The sequence below is a fragment of the Leptodactylus fuscus genome, chromosome 2, assembly GCF_031893055.1.
Source record: "Leptodactylus fuscus isolate aLepFus1 chromosome 2, aLepFus1.hap2, whole genome shotgun sequence".
In the NCBI taxonomy this organism is placed as follows: Eukaryota; Metazoa; Chordata; class Amphibia; order Anura; family Leptodactylidae; genus Leptodactylus; species Leptodactylus fuscus.
The window spans coordinates 12580943-12602528 of NC_134266.1; the positions used below are offsets into that span (position 1 = coordinate 12580943).

Genomic DNA, 21586 nt, shown 5'->3' on the forward strand with positions numbered 1-21586 from the left:
AGGGGCCACTGAGGGACATAATAGTGTGTGCAGGGGCCACTATGGGGGATAATACTGTGTGCAGGGGCCACTATGGGGGATAATACTGTGTACTGGGGCCACTATGGGGGATAATACTGTGTGCAGGGGCCACTATGGGACATAATACTGTGTGCAGGGGCCACTATGGGACATAATACTGTGTGCAGGGGCCACTATGGGGCATAATACTGTGTGCAGGGGCCACTATGGGGGATAATACTGTGTACTGGGGCCACTATGGGGCATAATAGAGCATGCAGGAATGAGTAGGAGGGGCTCGGTGTCTTGAGTGAGGGGGGGCCCCATGTCAAAAGTTCGCCACAGGGCCCCACCATTCCTAGTTACGCCACTGATCATGGGTAAAAGAAAAACTTCAGTTTTACAGCCCTGGGTGGTGTCATTACACTTGTTGGCCATGTGACAGCTCAACTGAATGAGACTATAGTCATGTGACCAACGGACATGCTGTCACTTCCTGAGAAGAGGAAGTGGAGCTCTTTCTAAAAGAAAGCAGCCATATTATCTAACTTTGGAGAATTCATTTAAAGGGGTTGTCCATGTTGTGAAAAATTTAAAACAAGCAGCAAGTAAAATATATGTCTCCGTTCCTCCGTCAATCCGACACTGCCTCTCGGACTCTCCTCTCAGGCTATATTTACGGGTAGATGGCAATGGATGGCCACAGTCGTTACGTGCCATATTACTTTCATCATGGCTCCCATCATTGAGACTCATTGTCAATAATTGGGAATGTGACCACTGCAACCATTGTCTGGGGGTCTCGGAGAGGCATCGATGGGAACGGATATATAAGTAATGGTTCTGCTTATATTTTATGCTACTTGTATCTTGTTTTAGAATTTTTTATCAACCTGGTTAACCACTTTTAATAGGAATATTATTGTTTTCCAATCTTTTTAATCCAATTTTCTGTTTCTTTAAGACTAAGGCCCCATGTTGCAGAAATGCAGCTTTTTTTGTTGCAGATTTTGCTGCGATTTTTAAGCCAAAGCTAAGAATGGCTCCAAAAGGAATGGGAAAGATGTAGGAAGTTCTTAGACTTCTACCTTCTGCTCAATCCACTCCTTGCAAAAAAATGCAAAAAAAAAAAAAAATGGAACAAAAGAAGCTGCATTTCCACAATGTGAGGCCTAAGGGAGTATTTTGGTTGTGAACAATGCTAAATCTATGGGGGTCTGACTTTTGTAACCTCCACCAAAAGACCAAGGCACTTTGGGCCTCCATTCCTCCCAGTCTCAAGACCGAAGCCAGGAGGAATTGAATGGAGCGTTGGTCAAGCATCTGCCTTACCGTTATACCCTCGGTCTACGGTAATCACAAAGTAAGGCGAGCACAATGGCTAAGAGCAATAATTTGGAGACTTCCCATGCTGACTTCTCCACCACTGACCAAAAACATGTTGGCGCTGGCCATGAGAACCTGGAAATCACCATCAGAGTACAAACCATTAGACCTACCTCTTACGGTGAGCGTCGCTGAGGCCTCCACTTTACCAACCCGATTCTCCGAAATACAAGTATACGTCCCTTCATCAATACTGGCGGCCTTCTTAATCCGCAAAGTGTAATCATCCTTGATGTCATATCTGTGTTTCGAGGCATAAAAAATGGAAATCTTAATGTAATCATGGCTATTTCTCATGGCAAGCGGGCCTTTACCTTAAACGTATAGATTCATCACGGACGTACCTGTTAGCGCCATTCATCGCAGGCTTTAATAATTTCACGCTAACATAAATCTCCATGACAGTTTTATTACTCTATGCATTAGTTAAAAACTTTGAGGCAATAAAATTAGTAGTGCCATGTGCTCCCGGTATTAGGGTATTATTAATAATATCACTTTGTTCTTTGCGGTATGGCAACATGACAAATGAACGCGATCAGTTCTCGATATGACACGTGGCGTGCGCTCCCTGACACTGTAAGCATTACGTTGTTCTGCTTTTGTGGCTTTCCAATCTATTTAATCATCACCATAGTCTGATAAAAACCTTTTAGTCCCTTTGGAGAACAAGATCACATTAGTTTTACCTCGCTTGATGGAGCTCCGGGCGTAATCAACATAATTCATATGTTCTAATGTCTGCCAAGGCGACTAAGTGGAACTACAAATCCCAGCAAAAACACAGAGACCCCACCCCCGACCTGCGTAAAGATTACTTAACAATTATTTTATACCGTTTTATTATCATTTTACATCATTTTTTATTATATTTTTCCACTTGGACTTTATTTGTAGTTTGTCTTTTTTTATCTCCTGCTTTTTGGGTATTGAGTCACGGGAAATTTATACAAATATATAGAATGATCTTCAAGATATGACTTTTCTTACACCAATTAATATCTATGGGGTGCTAAGGGTAGGAAGAACTTTTTTAGGAATGGAGACAAGTCAATGGGACCTTCCAAAGACCACAGGTTCGGAATATAGACATATGATGGGCGCGACATGAAGCCATAGGAAGATCTCATACTTTAGGTTAAAACAGCCAGAAGGGAGGGGCGTAAATATTTTTGGTTGAATACTTCTTTGGAAAAAGTTGAAGACCTTACTAATCGATTTAGAAGCCATCGATGACATGAACAAGAAAGTCTCATCATGACCTTTAGGAAACGGAATTATTACAATGGTTGGACAATACGGTCCTGTAGACACATAAGAGAAAAGTCATCCAAGCGCACCAAGTTTGGCTGGACCAACCTACTATCTTAAGAATATGGCGCCACCTGACTCTCCCTAGAACATGGTGTCAAGGTAAAGAAGGACCAAGCATGCTGAATATGTTCTTAAGGGAGAACAGCCACCATTAGACCTGATCGGCATGTGTTGGGGGGTTGGGAAGAACGGCTGTCGGCTGAACACATAGCTGTTAAAGGTCTAATATATGGGGACGTGTACTAGGGTTACAAATTTGATTCTGAACATGACAACACCTAGAACACAGTGGCGGATCCAGGCTTTGCGGGGCAATTGACTTTGGCGGGGCCCTACTTACCAGGGGTGCATGCACAGTAGCATTCTGCTTCTACTACTGCGCATGCACCCGCACCATTTTTTTTATCAATGTCATTTCACGAGTTAGAAGGGACCCGAGGACATCGCAGGAAGAGTAGGCGTGGCTGAAGATGACGTCGGACCCTGAATGCCTGGCCCCCCGTGCACGTTCGGTAAGTTGAACATATTCTGTTTTAGGGTTTTTATTTTAAAACCGGTTGGGGGGGAGGTTGTAGTTTAATATAATTTTACCGGTGCCTGAATAGCCTATTCACGCATATCTGGGGCTCCTTTAAGGGCCTCGCGTTTCTCACCGCCCTGACCTGCATTTTGTTAGGTCCGGGCCGTGCCATGGGGCCCCGCTGAGCCCAGCCCTGGATCCGCCCCTGCTAGAACATTGAAGACCAGTTTTATCAAATGGGAAGCCAAGGCAACAAGCAAAATAAACTCAATACTATCATCTTTCTCATTAAATTATCTGGTGGTCATGGGTAGTGAAGGGGTGGTTTGTATATTACATGATGGGTTACACAGTCAAATGGTCAAATTTACCTTCCCTGGTGGTCTAGGCAAATAATGGTATTACAGTTAAAGTCAGGTTGTATCGGGAGGTCCTGTCCTTTGGGATCTACTAGAAAATGCCCCCAACCGTAGGAACTCAACCATAGTTAGGTGGACGTATCCAAGAGACAGAAATTAGATTGTAAGGCCAACTAAGGACATGGTCCAATGTGATTGGGTATCTGAACAAAACTTAGTGCAATAGAAATGTTCATCCATATATAAGCAACCATGACATACTTATACCCATACCCAACTATAATGTATATATGTTAACAATGGCGTCCCTATAGATTTCCATATAGAAAGAATGTAGCTCTATGGGCCCATTGGTAATGTTTGGAAATGATGTTTTGTAGACCACACAACTACATTGCAACTGGTGCAAGTATTTGGCTTTGACTACGACAGGATTCTAGAACACTACTTCATTTTTCACAGTAGATATGGGTGTGTCATATATCCAATAATTTGCAATATCCTGAATAGATAACTAATATTATCCTGCCTGGTTTAGAGGGTCAAACTGATTAGAGGGTCAAAACTCCCATTTTGCACCGTATTGGAAATGTGCCATAAGATTTCTTCAGCATCAAACCATTAGTGAAAGTAGAAGAGGTGTCAACACTGGGATTAATTTAGGAGTCACATAACTGTGGAATAGCAAGTAATGCAAAGTTACAAGCGAAAGACCTCCAAAGTATCCGAGCAAGAATTCAATGTCACTGGATGGATATTTGGTAATGTACACAGCACAGAGACAAAAACAGCTAGAAAAACTCCAGGGATCTCATTTATTTACTATGGACCAAGATAGAGATGGGAGAATCAGTGAAGGTAAAGGCCTGTACAGAGGGGGAAAGGCCAGCGCAATGTTAGAGGACAATTCACATAGGAGTAGAAGGCCGGAGCGCCAGGGCCGGGCAAGGTAAAGACGGAAACTGCGCTTAGCAAAACAACAGCAACGGCCGCCAAATATAAAATATAGCATCTAATAATAAAAGGCTAAACAAATAGCCAAGCTCGCCCCGAGAAGAGGTCTACTGAGGGAAGACATAATTGAGTTCCTGGAGACCCTATTAAATATTAAATTTTACTGGGCTTCCTTTTATTTATAGGAAAATAATATCAATTCAGTTATATAGAAGGAAGGCGGAAGAAAGCACTGTATATCACTATGTATAAGACATATGAGAAGTATCTGTCTATCTATTATCTATCTATCTATCTATCTATCTATCTATCTATCTATCTATCTACTATCTATCTATCTATCTGTCTATCTACTATCTATCTACTATCTATCTATCTATCTATCTATCTATCTATCTATCTCATCTATCTATATCTATTATCTATCTATCTATCTATCTATCTATCTATCTATCTATCTCATCTATCTATCTATCTATCTATCTATCTATCTATCTATCTATCTATCATCTATCTATCTATCTATCTATCTATCTATCTCATCTATCTATCTATCTATCTATCTATCTATCTATCTATCTATCTATCTATCTATCTATCTATCTAGCATCTATCTATCTCATCTATCTATCTATCTATCTATCTATCTATCTATCTATCTATCTATCTATCTATCTATTTATCTTATCTATCTCCTATCTATCTATCTATCTATCTATCTATCTATCTATCTATCTATCTATCTATCTCTCATTCTTTAGCATCTATCTATCTATCTATCTATCTATCTATCTATCTATCTATAATTCTATATCATCTCTATCTGTCTATCTGCCTGTTCCTAATTTACTTGGCTATTGAGAGACCCTATACCAGGTCCATTTGGCTTTTACATGATGCTGCTCTTGCATTTATTGGACTCTCTGTTTGTCTATCTATTACCTATCTATACACTCTATCTATTATCTATCTATCTATCTATCTATCTATCTATCTATCTATCTATCTATCTATCTATCATTTATCTATTTCCTATCTATATACTCTATCTATCTATCTATCTATCTATCTATCTATCTATCTCATCTATCTATCTATCTATCTATCTATCTATCTATCTATCTATCTATCATCTATCTATCTATCTATCTCATCTATCTCATCTATCTATCTATCTATCTATCTATCTATCTATCTATCTATCTATCTAGCATCTATCTATCTCATCTATCTATCTATCTATCTATCTATCTATCTATCTCCTATCTATCTATCTATCTATCTATCTATCTATCTATCTATCTATCTATCTATTTATCTTATCTATCTCCTATCTATCTATCTATCTATCTATCTATCTATCTATCTATCTATCTATCTATCTATCTATCTCTCATTCTTTAGCATCTATCTATCTATCTATCTATCTATCTATCTATCTATCTATCTATCTATAATTCTATATCATCTCTATCTGTCTATCTGCCTGTTCCTAATTTACTTGGCTATTGAGAGACCCTATACCAGGTCCATTTGGCTTTTACATGATGCTGCTCTTGCATTTATTGGACTCTCTGTTTGTCTATCTATTACCTATCTATACACTCTATCTATTATCTATCTATCTATCTATCTATCTATCTATCATTTATCTATTTCCTATCTATATACTCTATCTATCTATCTATCTATCTATCTATCTATCTATCTATCTATCTATCTCCTATCTATCTATCATCTATCATCTGTCTATCATTATATAGATTCTATCTAATCATACAATACAAAAACTCAGACAAGCACTACAAGAACGGAACGCTCCAGACAAATAAAACAAAGACAGATATCGTTACATAGTTACAGATACTTGTTTTAATGTTACTACAATCACAGTTATTATGAGAATTTCTCTGTGTGATGTTTTAGGAGAATTGGCCAAACACCTAAAACGTTCCTGTGTATAAACTGTGAACTGAGTGATAAGTACGGAATATTCTGGAATGTAACCACAAAGCGCCATAAATAACAGAAAGGTGTAGAGAGGAGGAAACAATGGCCCTCTGTGTACAGTCAGTGTTATGGGAGAATTACTACTTGCTCCTCGGGTCTTATAATAGCCTGAAAACTCTACCTTGTGTTATCTGAAAGTGTCTCAATGCTGCTTTTGTTTAAGGGTTTAACGTTCTCAGTCTCGTGTTCAAAGGTGCTTGTAAAACCTTTCCGAGATGCCATATTATGCCAATCCGCTGAAGCCTAAGAAAGCTGAATAACTAGATGTACAAGGGGGGGGGGGCGAAAACTCAGGTTTGTTCTTAATTGGAAGCAGAAAAGATGACAAAACAGTAGTAAGAAGTCAACAGTAACACGAATGGGGTTATACGGATTGAGAAATCTGGCAATCATTGGGCCCGGGATGAATGCCTTCATTGTTTTTGCTTATGATTAATGACTTTTGCCCGGGCAGGCTTTACCACGCACATGCCCGCTACCCCCATCCCTTTAATTCCGATATGAAATATTCAACATATTCAGATTTGGCTCATGGATAACATGCACTGTCATCACTTGTTCCGTGCACTGATTCCTTACCAGCTGCGAAAAAGTTATAGAAAAATATAAAAAAGCATAAAAAAAATAGACAAAAGATGAAAAACAAGTAAAATAGGAAAGTAAATGGCAGAAACGGTCGAACCATCTGTTCTTACAAAGATTTAACGGAAGTGTAAGACGTTGCTGCAGCTGATATGTAATATGGTCTTCGGAGCCTTAAGGAAGAAGACACGGATTATGTTCTGATGGGATTTTTTGTAGTTTTTTTTTTTGTTTATTTGGCCTTTGTCAGCAACGGAGAACAACGCAGATTTTCTATGCATAGAGTAATTTATAGGGAACGCGTAGTACAAAGAAATCCGTTTATCTAGCAAATATGGCAGCATGGGTAGGGTGACTATCCTGGAACTCCTTGTCCTTATGGATAGTAAAGGGGTTATATGGAGTCACAATATTACTATTATTATCATCATTATTATTATTATAGGGCGACACTAATTCCAAGGCGCTGTGCATACGATATACAAGTACAATAAACTATGGCACAATGGAGGAGAGGTCCTTGTCCACCTACACCTATAATCTACAAGGAAAGGGGGAAGGTGGGTTTTCAGGTTGCTCTAGAAGGTTGTTTTGTGGGGGACAACCTTATGTATTGTGGTGGCAATTTCTAGAAGACGGGGGGCATCTTAGAGGTGGTTGTGCAGAGTGATGAAGATCTTGTGAAGATGGGAGAGTACATGTTAGGAGGAATCAGAAGATTAGGTTAGAGGTTTATGGAGGGAACAAGTTGAGGATAGCTTTGTATGTCTTATGCTAGGTTCACACTAGCATTCAGGTCTCCCTCAAAGGGGTCCCCATGGGTACAAGAAAGACAGAGACCCTGTACTCCTAAATAGTGGTTATCCATGAACACCCGAGGACCAGAGGCATAGCTTGGGGTGGGGGTGGGGGGAAATCCACTGTCTCTATGGAGGCCACCCCATTAATTCTTTACTTTTAACTAGATCAGTGTCTGCAGACACCGATCTAGTTAAAACCTATCCTAACCAATGCAGGCCTGTGGTTTACAACATACCTAGAGTAGACAAAACACGTCTGTTCTCAGCACAGGCCGGCGCGATGACATCACTGCACCTCCTGCGTCAGGATGCAGACGGCGTATGCGTGGACCCTGCTCATAGAGTAGAGGACCAAAAAAGAAGAGGCAGCTGTGACTCCATTCGGCATAGGATCGCAGGTAGATGAGTTTAACTTTTTTTTTATATAGTAGTTGTGGGTAATTTATTAGTATAAAGGGTTGTTAGCACAAAATAAATAGGGTAAAATAAGGGAGGATTCATTAGGGGGCATTACAAGGGGGGAAGTCATTTGTAGATGGTTCTTTCTTATTTCTTGATTTCTCAATGGCTTTAATCCCATACAATGTCTCCATGTCCTCCCCGTACCATCTTAAAAAATGACTTGGTAAACAAATCTCATTTCCAAGTCTCGGCTCGGTCTGTTTTGGAGCTGCTGCTTTAGCGGTGTGCAGGGGATACAGCCAGCATTTGTAGCTCTGTAAAAGTCTCCTGTTTTATTGATGCTAACAATCTTAATTTGTTTTAACATTCTGTCACAAGAGACTAAGTTCAAGAACCGGTCAAGGTACTCTACCTCCGGCAACTCCCGATACAGGAGATATAGCGTGTATACTGTGCGAGGCTCGGTTCTGTGTGCACTAAATAATATGGCACAAACACAAGCTCTTAGCACACATGTCAATACTTTCAGCTAAAGGGACTCTATGTAATTTATTGCAATATCATTCCATAGGAGAATTAGCTACACCCTCTGCAGAGATGACGGTATCCCTTACCTATTTTATTACATGGTAATGTTAGATAGCAGTTGGCAGAGTTATCTATCACAACTGCCCCATACACATCCACAATTAGCTTGGATGACTATACAGTATATGGGTCTACCTCCCCGAGAAAAAGACTTGGCAGAACGATCCTTATTACCCCTGACATCTACCATTGAGGAACTGGATCGACCACTGGAACTGATAGGTTCGACCAATATTTATCTAATGTATATGGAAAACTTCATACATACAGCTTATATAGTGTGATATATGGTATTTCATATATTCAAGGACTATATTTGATCGACTTCCGGGACAACATTGGAACCAGCACCCAAGTCAATTTGACTACTTTCTGCTCCTGTGTTCTCCAGTATTACTTATACTACTGGGGGCTGATAGACTAGATCATTATTGGGTTAAGGGGATATTGTCACTCCTTAGGGAGAGACCACCATATCAATACATTTGCATAATAAAGCCAACACCCATAATAAGGTAAATACCAATGACAATAGAAGAAGACTGAACGGGAAGATCAACTCAGGTGTTGGGTTCAAATCATGGGAATCGGAATCAGCCCAGAAATCCAATGTGCACCAATAGAACCTGCCCAGGGTACAGATAAAATTTACTCCCCAGATAGCTTTAGGCCATGAGTCATGTTTCAAATTTTTGGTAAAGAAGGCGTAATAAATTTGCTCCAATGCGTCTACTGTTTTCCCTTGCGATCAAGCCCTGAAGCTCAGGCACTCCCCCTAGTGTTTGCCAGAGACCAGCATGTGATCAGTGGCCCGACGATCACCTACCATAACCACTTCCATGGTGGCCCAGTAATAGCAGTATCTCACTAGACCTGCTTTAAAGGGATTCTACCATTAAAACCTCTTTTTTTGTGGATAAGACGTCGGAATAGTCTTTAGAAAGGCTATTCATCTCTTACCTTTAGATGTGATCTCCGCCGCGCCATTCCTTAGAAATACCGGTTTTTACAGGTATGCAAATTAGTTCTCTCACAGCGATGGGGGCTGGCCCCAGCACTGAGAATGTGATGGGGGCGACCCCACTGGAGCTCGAGAACACGATCCTGCGACGCCTCTTTCTTCGGCTGGATCCTCCCCTGCTCTGTCGTCTTCCTCCTGTGTCACCTCCGACGCCTGCGCAGTGAGACACCAGCAGAGCCGAGTGCGAATGCTGGCCAGTGGCCATTTTTGGGAGGCCGCTCCTCCATTGAACTACAAGAGCAAGAGCGGCCTACCAAAAATGGCCGCCGGCCGGCATGCGCAGTCGGCTCTACTAGTGTCTCACTGGCAGAGCCAACTGTGCAGGCGTCGGAGGTGACGTAGAAGGAAGACAACAGAGAAGGGGAGGATCCAGCTGAAGATAGAGGCTTCACAGGATCGTGTTCTCGAGCAGCAGTGGGGACGCCCCCATCGCATTTTCAGCGCTGGAGCCCGCCCCCATCGCTGCGAGAGAACTAATTTACATACCAGTAAAAACCGGTATTTCTAAGGAACGGCGCAGTGGAGATCCCATCTATGTATGGTACAATCCCTTTAAAATAGGATAATACGAGGCAAATTTACTATTCCTATCTAAAAATTGGACAGAAAAAATTTGGTGCTTTTTTGCCTATCTGTATGCCATCTTTTAAAGGTTTGCCCACAATGTTGATGTACGTTGTAACATTTTACATCACAACCCTCTCACTAACCCACACCCCTTTGGATCTGAGACACTCCCTTTTTGTAACGGGGTCCAAAAGCGTCCAAAACACATAGTTGCCAAAAAGTTGTTCCAGAATTCTGGTCCATTAAGCTTAGTAAATCGTTCCCTATCTGTTTTTAAAGCTTCGGGCTTAAAATAAATAAAAAAAATCGACTTCTTTTCCCTTTGTGGAATCCACTTTTATGTATATTGTATCTCTATTATCTATTTGTATATCACTGAAGACACGGACATATATCTTAATTCCGCATGACTACAACGTGTACATGAGAATGCCTGCTATGAAACGACATGACACATCAGTAGTGAAGCACGCCGTCCGATTTACTACGTTTCCTTAACCTCATTCTGTAAAAAGCAGCAGAAGATCAGTCCTGTACATTTATTTTAAGAAATGTAATTTAGGCTTTCCATTCCCCGCTACTGAAGAGCGGGGCACCTGCCAAGCTTCCCTGGTCGATCTGGCTCTTCCTGTTCCTGAACGTTGTCCTCGTATAATCACAAAATGTCTATTAGGGCTTCAGGAACAGTCGGGTCTACAATTTCATTACCGATTTACAAAGAAGTGAAAAAAAAAACAACAAAAAACATCTGCTTATATCTGGACAACAACACTCAGTCAAAGTGGATTTACTCCGAGAAAAGAACACATCATCCCTGGTGGTGATGAAAAGCTATCGGAACGGCAACTCTCTTCCGTGCACGAGGTTAGGATAGTTATTACATTGTCATACATTTCTCCTTGTAATTGAAAATCTCTTCGCCGAGCAAAGAGAAGAATTTCTGTTTTACATGCTTTGTAATTACAGCAGGCGGCTGCCCTCTAAGACGTGTCATCTCCCAAACCCCATGCACGGCCTACATTTAAGGCAATCCATTCATTAGAAACCATAGAAGAGATGACCTCTTGTAGGAACACTTGCCGACACTGCAGATAGAGATGCTAACCATTCATCACTAGGTGTAGGCTACGTAGGACGTTATTGAATGACTTGAATGTTTTTGGAATTTTTTTATTTTAACCAGAAGAATACAAGTAAAGTAAAAGAATACACATATTACATGTACATGGCACAGACTTAGGACATGGACACAGGGGTGAACCTAGGGTTTGTGCCGCCTGAGGCGGACGTCAGAAAGAGCAGGCAGGGAGAGGACCTGCTCTCTGCTAAGCCTGAGGGGCGGCCGCTGGAGCAGCGCTGCGTCCACAGGGCCGCCCCAATCCACCGCTCGCTTCCCGTGCCGGGCTGCCAAGACGGTGGCGCTAAGCCAGTCCAGCTTGTCCTGGACTGCCTTAGGTCAGCAAAAATGCCGCCCTCCCCCGGGGACCAGGCATAGCGCCGCCTGAAGCAGTCGCTTCAGGTCGGCTCATGGGAGGTGCGGCGGTGCATGGACAAGACAAGAGTTGTGCTTTGTCTGAAGGTTCCCACAATGTCCAACATTTACAACTTGTCACACATTGATGGCTGATCGCTGGGGTCTGACGGATAGAACCCCCACCAATCCCCATGCCCCCATTTGCTTGGACACTCCACTTCCTTTAAGTCTACAGGTCTGATGCAGATAAGCAAGTGCGGTACTTGTCTACTTCCATCAGTCCCATATAGATTAAATGGAGCAGTGACATTCACGTGGCCATCACCCCATGCAACGTAACACAGGCCCCAAATTCTAGTGAATAGTGGGGTTCCATCAGTGAGAACTCTAGTGACCAGGTACTTTTATCCTATCTATGATGAGAATAGATTATGGGACAACTCTTTCAAAAGGTTACCCTATTCTTAGGATAGGCCATCAATATTAAAAATGCAGAGGTTCGACATGCAGAACCGTCACAGATCAGCTGTATCAAAGCAGTATGGCTCTCAGTAATGTTTATATACCACCCTCACTGTGCAAACTGTAGTGACGGATGTAGGCATTGCAGTGCTATCCCATTGAAGTCTGTACCGAATGTCTGAATGAGTATCGCAGATCGCAGTATCGAGAGCTGTGCTGTGTTAATACAGCTGATCTGGAGGTGTTCTGGGTGTCGGATCACTAAGTGAATATCTTGCTGATCAATGTCTAGATCTACAAAGATTTTACTGAAAACTTAAAGTGATTTTTTATAACAATTTGATGCCAAAATGTAATGTTGCTCCAAATAGTAAAAAATTACTCAATAAATTGATAAAATAAGATCCTATGACGTATTGTGGTCATGCGACTAGTCAGCACATACAATACTAGAGTTGAAAACAACCTACTAATGGTCTACTAATGGTCATAAAGCTATAAAATAAGCTTACACTACTTAAGTGTGGATACATTTAGCCACCGACCCTTCTTGTAGCAAGAAAATACACTAACAAACACGACAAAGAACACTGTGCAGAAGACCCACCTTCCTCTCGGCAAGTCCACATCATCTTTTTTCCACCGAACTGTTGGCTGTGGATCCCCCTGGACCTGACATCGAAATTCTACAGCCTCGTCCTCCAGAACTACCTGGTTAATTGGTCTTCGGAGAAACGTGGGCCGTTCTTGAGAAGTAAAAAAAAAAGAAAACAAGTGGTCGTTATTAGATCCTTCGACAATTCCTTTGAGTGGTATTAGCGAAAGGTACGGGTCACCGCTCTAACAACGTCGTAAAAACGAGTGCTAATTGCGTCTGATACTTTTAGTAAGAAGCGGCACACGAGCCAAACGCTTTAGACCGATTTTGGAGCCCTTGCAAAAATTTTCGGTTTGCCGATGACGAGGAATTGGAATCTGAAACAATTAGAACGGCCAGGGTAACATTCCGTGCATTAGGGAACGTTTTATGTTAAAACATGGAGACGGTTGGTTTGGTTTATTTCCCCGGGATATTTCCCTTTAAGGAAGGAATAATATATAGATTTCATAGAAGCGTGGTGGAAACCACCAGCGAAGCCAATTACGGGCTAAATATGGAAGAATCGCCAAGCAATAATAGCTTTAAAAATAACACGGACCGGGATATTTTTCAACAACTCGACTCTAAGAAGAACCATTTTAATCAGTCAAACAGCTAATTGCGAAACTATAGAGTGAGCGGAGAGGCCGGCGACTGCCAATACAATTAACATTCTACGTGTGCGAGATAAACTCGATTAGAGGCTCCTGCATAACTTGCTTTCAGCGCTAATCTCCCTGGATATGATCTGACAATGTGCGATAATAACCAACGCTTCTCTTAAAAAAAAAAAAAAAGTTACATTAATAAAACAAAGCTGCCGGCTATATCATATTTTTTAATCAAATCTTTCTGATAGGATTAAACAGGGCCGATGCTGCAATTGTGAAATTTGTTCTATAGGAATTGTCGAAAATATAATTTAAAGAGGACTTTTCACCACTTCAACTCTTTACAAGGATTCCATTGCCTTTGGAATTTTTTCTCTAGCTTCTACGGTTCCTGAGCCATTGGTAATGGTAGATTCAGTAACCAATATTCTAATTAGGTTCTGTACTGTCAAGTGGGAGGTCCCTGTTAGTGTACTCCAGCCCAGGACTGACAGTAAAACGCCTAATTGGCATATTGGATGTAGAAATTAACAGCACCGATTGCTCAGGAATAGGGTTGAGCGATCGTTTTCGGAAAAGATCGGATTCCGATCGGCGATCGAGAAAATTTCACGATCGCGATTGGAATTCCGAACATGATCTTTTTAGGTGGGATCGAGATCAGTACTATTTCCCACAATGCTCTGCTTAGCCTTCACACTGAGTATATAGTGTATACTCAGTGTGAAGGCTCCGCTGCGGTTCCATGGAAATGAATGGAAGCAGCCGGCACACAGCCTTAACCCCCTGCACGCCGGCTCCCTCCATTCATTCTAATGGCAGACTAAACTAACATCTCTAGTGGCTACTTACCTGCAGAGATGGCTGCTCCGGTCCCGGTGTTCTTCTTCGCCTCGCTGCCGCTCCATGCTGCTTTTCTCGCCTCGCTGCCGCCAGCCTCACAGGTTAGGAGAGTGTGGGCGGGTACTGGGAGGGGAGACATCACGTCTCCCCGCCCTGTACCCGCCCACACTCTCCGAAACCACAAGCCCCGCCTTCCTAGCTCTTTAAACACTAACCTGGGAGGCGGGGCTTGTGGTTTCGGAGAGTGTGGGTGGGTACAGGGCGGGGAGACGTGATGTCTCCCCTCCCAGTACCCGCCCACACTCTCCTAACCTGTGAGGCTGGCGGCAGCGAGGCGAGAAGAGCAACGTGGAGCGGCAGCGAGGCGAAGAACAACACCAGCATCTGCAGCCATCTCTGCAGGTAAGTGGACACCAGAGGGGACTAAGTAGCCAGAGGATTAAAAAAAAATCACTACACAGCGTGGATTCTAACAATTAAAGCGTTCAATTGTTAGATTCCATGCTGTATAGTGAATAGGATTGCTTTTAAAATCCGATCTCCGATTAATAAAAAAAAATCCTATTGACTTGCATTAGGATCGGAATTGGGATCGAGATCGGGTTCGAATGAAAAATGATCGGAAATCGGAGTCAAGATCGGCTCAACCCTACTCAGGAATCGTAGGAGCTAGAGAAAAAATTCTAACTGCACCGGAATCAGCGAAGTGACACCGGTTGAAGTTGAAAAGTTGATGGAGATGGTGAAAGGTCCTCTTTAATGGGAAAATATAAATGTTATGCTGACTGGTTTTGTACAATATCTCTATTCTATGAATGGTCCACTAAATCTGGTCCCTGAGTAGGAAGCCAAAATCCAGTTCTTGGATATGAATGATCCCAGTTCTTCGGTGCAGATTATGGATATAATTCTGTATATCTATAACAAGAGATTGCAACGTTTACCTTGACCCGTAATTGGCCAGACCGAGACCGAGCTAGCATAGGAATACTTGGACCCATCTCTTTCGTGCAAAGTATTCCTGTGTAATATAAGTACATGCAAATGAGCTTTCCTCCAGAGAGAAGAAAAACTCTCATTTATAGGAAGTGGTCAGCCCTGATAGGTCATTAGACCAGAGACTCCTCCAAAAGGAAGAGATTCCCGTCACCATATCCCATCAAGGCTCTTTAAAGGATTGAACATTGACTTATAGGGTAGATAGCTTCAATATGCATCATAAGAGCACATCTTTTCTTCCTTTTGGAGGAGAGCCAATTTGAATATATTTTCCCATTGTCTCCCTAAAGCAGCTGGTGGCCTCCCCAAAGGTAAAATGATGAAATGGCGTGTAAGGGAGGTTGCTATTAATATATATATATATATATATATATATATATATATATATATATATATATATATTCTATAATTAGGTTTCCGTGATACTAAAGTTTAGTTACTAAAACAGAGCGATCGATACGATTTTAGCAACATATCTATAGAGAATTTACTGCAGAGATTCCCAAAGCAACGTGTAACTTCTGCTCTGTGCAGATTACTTCATTTTTCTAGATCCCTTTTATCCTTATTGATTTTTCTTTGTCTGTCAAGGACCTTTTGACTGGTGTTTGCAATAGCGCTACTTATGGCGTATACAATGGCACAACCTCGCCATCCGTCGCTGCGGGGTTTACATACATGTTGCTTATCCATGTACTTTAACAATGACTTTTCAATTGAGTATTTTTACACACTTGTGCCTCTATACTTAACCTCAAGAAGGAAAGACGATCATGTAGTTTAGGGATATAGCAGATATTTTTGGGGGTTTTGGGTATAAATCCTTCATATAATATGATCTATATGTATCTTTCACCCTCCTTGATAATCGTACATCCAGTACATCTAAAACTTAAATAACGATGATGTCACTAGTCTTAAAAAATAAGTGTAGCAGTAAAAATCATCAAAGTCCTTGGAGAAAATCAATGGCCAGTTATAGGTGACCTGTATGACATGTTAATTGGTTACGAGATATGTACACTGAAATGTATGGCTAAAGTCAATGAATCCATCTTACCAAATACTGTCAGTTCCGCGGGATCACTGTCTCGTTCTCCAACCATATTGGTTCCGACACAAGTGTACATGCCGGCATCACCTTTCCTTGTGTTGGAGATCATCAACTTCCCACCACGAATCTTTAACAGGAAGAGATAACACGTCAAAAACTGAATTGATGGTCTAGCTAAATTTAGAAAAACTTTATGAATAGGTATCTATGATTCTATCCACATATGGGGACCGTCCATTAAAAATAATCAACATAAATAGTGGTACTAGTGGATGGGGTTATTAGTGATATCAACCACATCCAGAAGTCTGTAGGGCTTACTAAAGACATTTCAGCGAGTAGTATTCGAGTAGTATTCGATTGAGTAGGTATTTGATAGAATACTACAGTATTTGAAATACTCGTACTCATTCGAATACTACTAGCTGTTCACAGTAAAGATTTGATTCAGAGCCAGCATTGATTGGCCGAATGCTATACAGTGTATAGCATTCGGCCAATCAACACTGGTTCTGCAGCAGGCTCGTCTTTATTAGTCGGGAGAGCTGGCAGCTTGTGGTTATGCGGGAGGTGACTTTTTCTCATAGGAATACATTGACCAGCGTGGATTGGCCAGTGTACAGCATTCGGCCAATCAACACTGGTTCTGCCGGAGGCTCATCTGTGAGGAGGCGGAGTCTAAGATTGGACCACAGCAGTCTCCATTGTGGTCCGATCTTAGACTCCGCCTCCTCAAAGACGAGCCTCCGGCAGAACCAGCGTTGATTGGCTGAATGCTATACACTGGCCAATCAACGCTGGTCAATGCATTCCTGTGACAAAAAAGTAAGCTCCCTCGTAACAGCAAGCTGCAAGTTCTCCCAACTAGCAAGGACGAGCCTGCTGCAGAACCAGCGTTGATTTGCCACAGGCTCATCTTTGCTAGACGGGAGAACTGGCAGCTTGCGGTTATGAGGGAGCTTACTTTTTATCAGTGCAACTGCAAGCGCTGTGCAGTTAAAGCGCACGGACTCTATAGACTATAATGGGGTCCGTGCACTTTAACTGGACAGCGCTCCTCCTAAACACTCTCCTCCTGCTACTCGTGGACTTGGTGACTCTCCTTTAGTCGAATAGTGATTTCCCCTGATATGAGTATTTTTTCCCATAGACTATAATGGGATTTGATATTGGATCGAGTAGTCGAATATTGAGGCTCTACTCGAAATGAATATCGAATCTCGAATATTTCCCTACTCGCTCATCTCTAACTAAGACCTTTAATTCATGACCTATCTTAAGGATAAATCCTCAATAATAAGGCCTGGAAAACGTCTTTAAAGTCTATAGCATTGGAAAAGAAAGCCAATACAATTATCACCCATGGGTGGATGATGATGGCATCTGACTGCAATATCTGTTATGGACTTTCTTCAATTTCCACCATTTAAAGGAGACGTCTTATACCCTATAAGGGTGCTTGGAATTAAAAAAAAGTGCAATCCATCCTTCAATGGACATCTTGCAATGCTTAATTTCCCCAGTGGTGGCAGTGCAGAGAAATCAAACACTTACTGCAAGGGTTTCCTAAGATTTTTGGGACATCATAGCAGACAATTGAATTTGTTACATTTGTTACTGTATTCTTAGACCGTCTAGTCTAACTTTACACCTCCTACTAGCTGGCTTAAAAGTTCTTTCTGCATTTTTGCCACAAGGAGTCTCAACTTGGAGCACGCCACTTTCCCGTGAGGTCACGTCCATTTTCATACAAAATACTTGATGAATGTGGTACATAGCATTTTAGACAATTTTTTAAATAAATCTCCATCGCCATTGTGTCCATTCAAAGCAACTTACACTAATTCTTTCATCTTTGTCATCTATTCGAACTTTGTCTTTCTTCCAGTAGATCGTTGGTTCTGGATGTCCTCTGGGCGGCTGGCATTCCAAAATGGCGGGTTCTCCAGCTGCCACCACCACATCTGTAGGGTTGAGCCGGAAGTCATCTCGGAGCACTGTTATAGAAACATAAGGGATATTAAATTCACATTACACCTATAGGTCTCAATTCTATATAATTGCATTTGTAAGTGAGCTGCAGATGTCCTAGGCTGCATTTCTAATGGGCGTGCAGAAAACTCTTTCGTGATCCTACAGAACTGGCAAACTGTAAGAGTCTTCCAACGCCCGCTACTCCCACTCGTTTCAATTTTCCAGGCTTATGCTAGACATGGCCAAGAATGCCAAAAGCAAGACATAAATCAGCACTTCATTTGGAAATAAATTAGGCAACATATGTTAGCATCTTATGTAAATGACATGTTTTAAAAGAGGGATTAGGTCCCTCAAGTTGGCTGTATCCCTGCGATACGACATCCACTTCACGGTTACTATTCCAAATGAATGCTACTTTGCAAAGTAATTGGCTAACAACCTGGTAGACACAAAGAGACAATGGCTATTCTGATTTTCATGCAAAAATTGGAAACAAAATCTGAAATTCTGCAAATAGAAAGCAGTAAAGCAATATAAAAGGTTGCGATAGTAGCTTCATGAACGGTAGGATTGTTGGGTGGTTAGCTCTTCGAACAACTGCTACCTCTAACCATTGTTTCCAAACCAAAAATGAAACGTCATGTTCATTTAAGCCTTTTCCACTCAAACAAATTTATAGAAGAGAAACCCCGAGATGTCAAAAGTCGTCTATGCCAGTACCCTCCATGAGCCCAAGTCATAACCTCCCTCATACATCTGGTCTCTTGTGTGATGCCAAGATCACAGCTGAACCCGGTCACCTTTCATCTAAGGACAACACAATGCCTCTCTTTAGCAGTTTGATCAGAGTATATACAGTATATGAGATGTTCATCTAACTTATAACATAACAAGCCAACAAGTAGAAAACACGACGGGCGTCAAATTCCGAAACGTCAAGTCATTGACCAAGACGTGATACCAGTCTTCGGAGGTGGTGGAGAAGACTAAACGCAACATTGCCGAATACTTTCTATCGTTGAATAGCAGCACATTTCATGTGAGTCAGAAGCAAAAAGTGTTTATATAAATGGTCCCGAGCACCTGTCACCGAAAACGAATCATTGCTTCCAGCAAGGCAACTGTTTACTAACACCTGCCAAACTAGGCCGGAGTCCAGGTCCAAGCCACGCCATGTCATTTAGCAGGAGATCTGACACAGCACATTAATGCACCGGGTTTTCTCCTCCTTCGTCATCCTAAATGGTTTTAAGTAAGTTTAGATTAGCAAACCCTATTTTGGATAACAATTGGAAATCAACCCTTTAGCTTTCCACTCTCCAACTACAAGCGCCATCACAAAAATATATCTCTATAGGATTTACATTTACATGATGATTACAAATAACCATCTGTCTGTTTCTAGTTTTTCAATCTGGTCTGCGTCCCACGAGCCTCTCGTTTATGGTCAAAACAGCAAAGCTGGAAGGGAGAAAAAAATGTTGGCCTGTCAAGAGGAGAAGAATAATTGCATACGTATCCCTAAAGAACCAGGCCTTTTTTTTTTTCTTTCCTCGACACAAAGAATTGCTTAGATTTGTAAAACCTGGAATATTTTTAGATATTGGAAGGTAAACAAAGCTGTGCCTGTCTAACGGAGTGGTAGGGAGGATTACGAGTTCTCCAGATGGGCAAAAGTGAAAAATGGCTAATATTCACCTGTCGCCAATCTCCCAATGGGGATGTTATTTTTGGATAGGAGTTTCCACGTCACTAGTATCATATTATTCTCTAATGAGATGACTCTAATGCTTAAGTCAAAAATGTGACCCAAAAACCTATTCTATATATATTCTTGTATGTTGTCCAACCATACCTGACATGATGACCTAATGGTGGCCAATAGATCACTCTAGAAAGAGGCAGACAGGGTAACACAGATTATGAGCCCTACTCTTGGCTCCTCAAAGGCAGGGCTGTGGGTCACAAAGAGGGACGGGTCACTGGGCCAAAAAAGAAAAAACACTCCTATAGATTGACCTACTATATCTCACCCAATGGTCCAATGGTAACACTGGATAACTCTTCAAAGGGCGGAAGTAAGATGTACGTCTTAAACATGACTTTTCAAATGTCATGACTGATAACCACAAAGAGGAGGGACACCTACGGGACTAGTCACTGGGCCAGAAACCCATTTCATGTATGTTGCCGGATCCTGTACATTGCCTAGAAAGCCCTTCAAAGTGCCAGTCTGAATAACACAAGTTGCAAGTCTTATGCTTAGCGTCTTAAAGACATGGTTGAATATCACAAAGGAAACATGACAAGCTATTATCAAGCCCAAAATGCCCACCGCAGGGCTTTGTTTAATTGGTACAACTATAGGTAACTGTAAGTGCACTCAGAAAATGCAAAGGTATGGCTATATTATATTACTGTGGATGGATTATTAGAATTAGAACTTTCATTATTAAAGGGACAGGGATCTCTCAATGATTCAACTTCCCAACATAGGTTTGTAGAACTGTATAATTGCATGAACAAAGGAGATTTCTGAGGACCTCAGAAGAAGAGTTTTTAATGCTCATCAGGTTGGAAAAGGTTATAAATAGAGATGAGCGAGTAGTATTCGATCGAGTAGGTATTGGATGGAATACTACGGTATTCGAAATATTCGTACTCGATCGCATACTACTCACTATTCGCAGTAAAGATTCGATTCAGAACCAGCATTGATTGGCCGAATGCTATACAGTGCATCAACGCTGGTTCTTCAGCAGGCTCGTCCTTGTTAGTTGGGAGAGCTGGCATCTTGTGGTTATGAGGGAGCTTTTTCTCATAGGAATTCATTGACCAGCGTTGATTGACCAGTGTACAGCATTCGGCCAATCAACGCTGGTTCTGCCGGAGGCTCGTCTGTGAGGAGGCGGAGTCTAAGATCAGACCACAGCAGTCGCCATTGTGATCCTATCTTAGACTCCGCCTCCTCACAGACGAGCCCCCGGCAGAACCAGCGTTGATTGGTCGAATGCTGTACACTG

At 41.7% G+C, this 21586-nt stretch overlaps 1 protein-coding gene across 17 annotated transcripts in view; it reads right to left on the reverse strand.

Annotated features, from left to right (window-relative positions):
* ROBO2 (roundabout guidance receptor 2) overlaps window positions 1-21586 on the reverse strand; it is an 878643-nt gene that overhangs the window by 125603 nt on the left and 731454 nt on the right. For 10 of the 17 annotated variants that reach the window (XM_075263390.1, XM_075263396.1, XM_075263391.1 and 7 more), the window contains exons 3-6: window positions 18426-18583; window positions 16593-16713; window positions 13047-13185; window positions 1488-1627 (exon numbers count right to left, since the gene is read on the reverse strand). In XM_075263390.1, coding sequence (XP_075119491.1) covers window positions 1488-1627; window positions 13047-13185; window positions 16593-16713; window positions 18426-18583 — 558 coding nt within the window. The remainder of the gene's footprint in view (window positions 1-1487; window positions 1628-13046; window positions 13186-16592; window positions 16714-18425; window positions 18584-21586) is intronic. The other 7 variants (XM_075263397.1, XM_075263392.1, XM_075263383.1 and 4 more) reach the window with 1 other exon arrangement.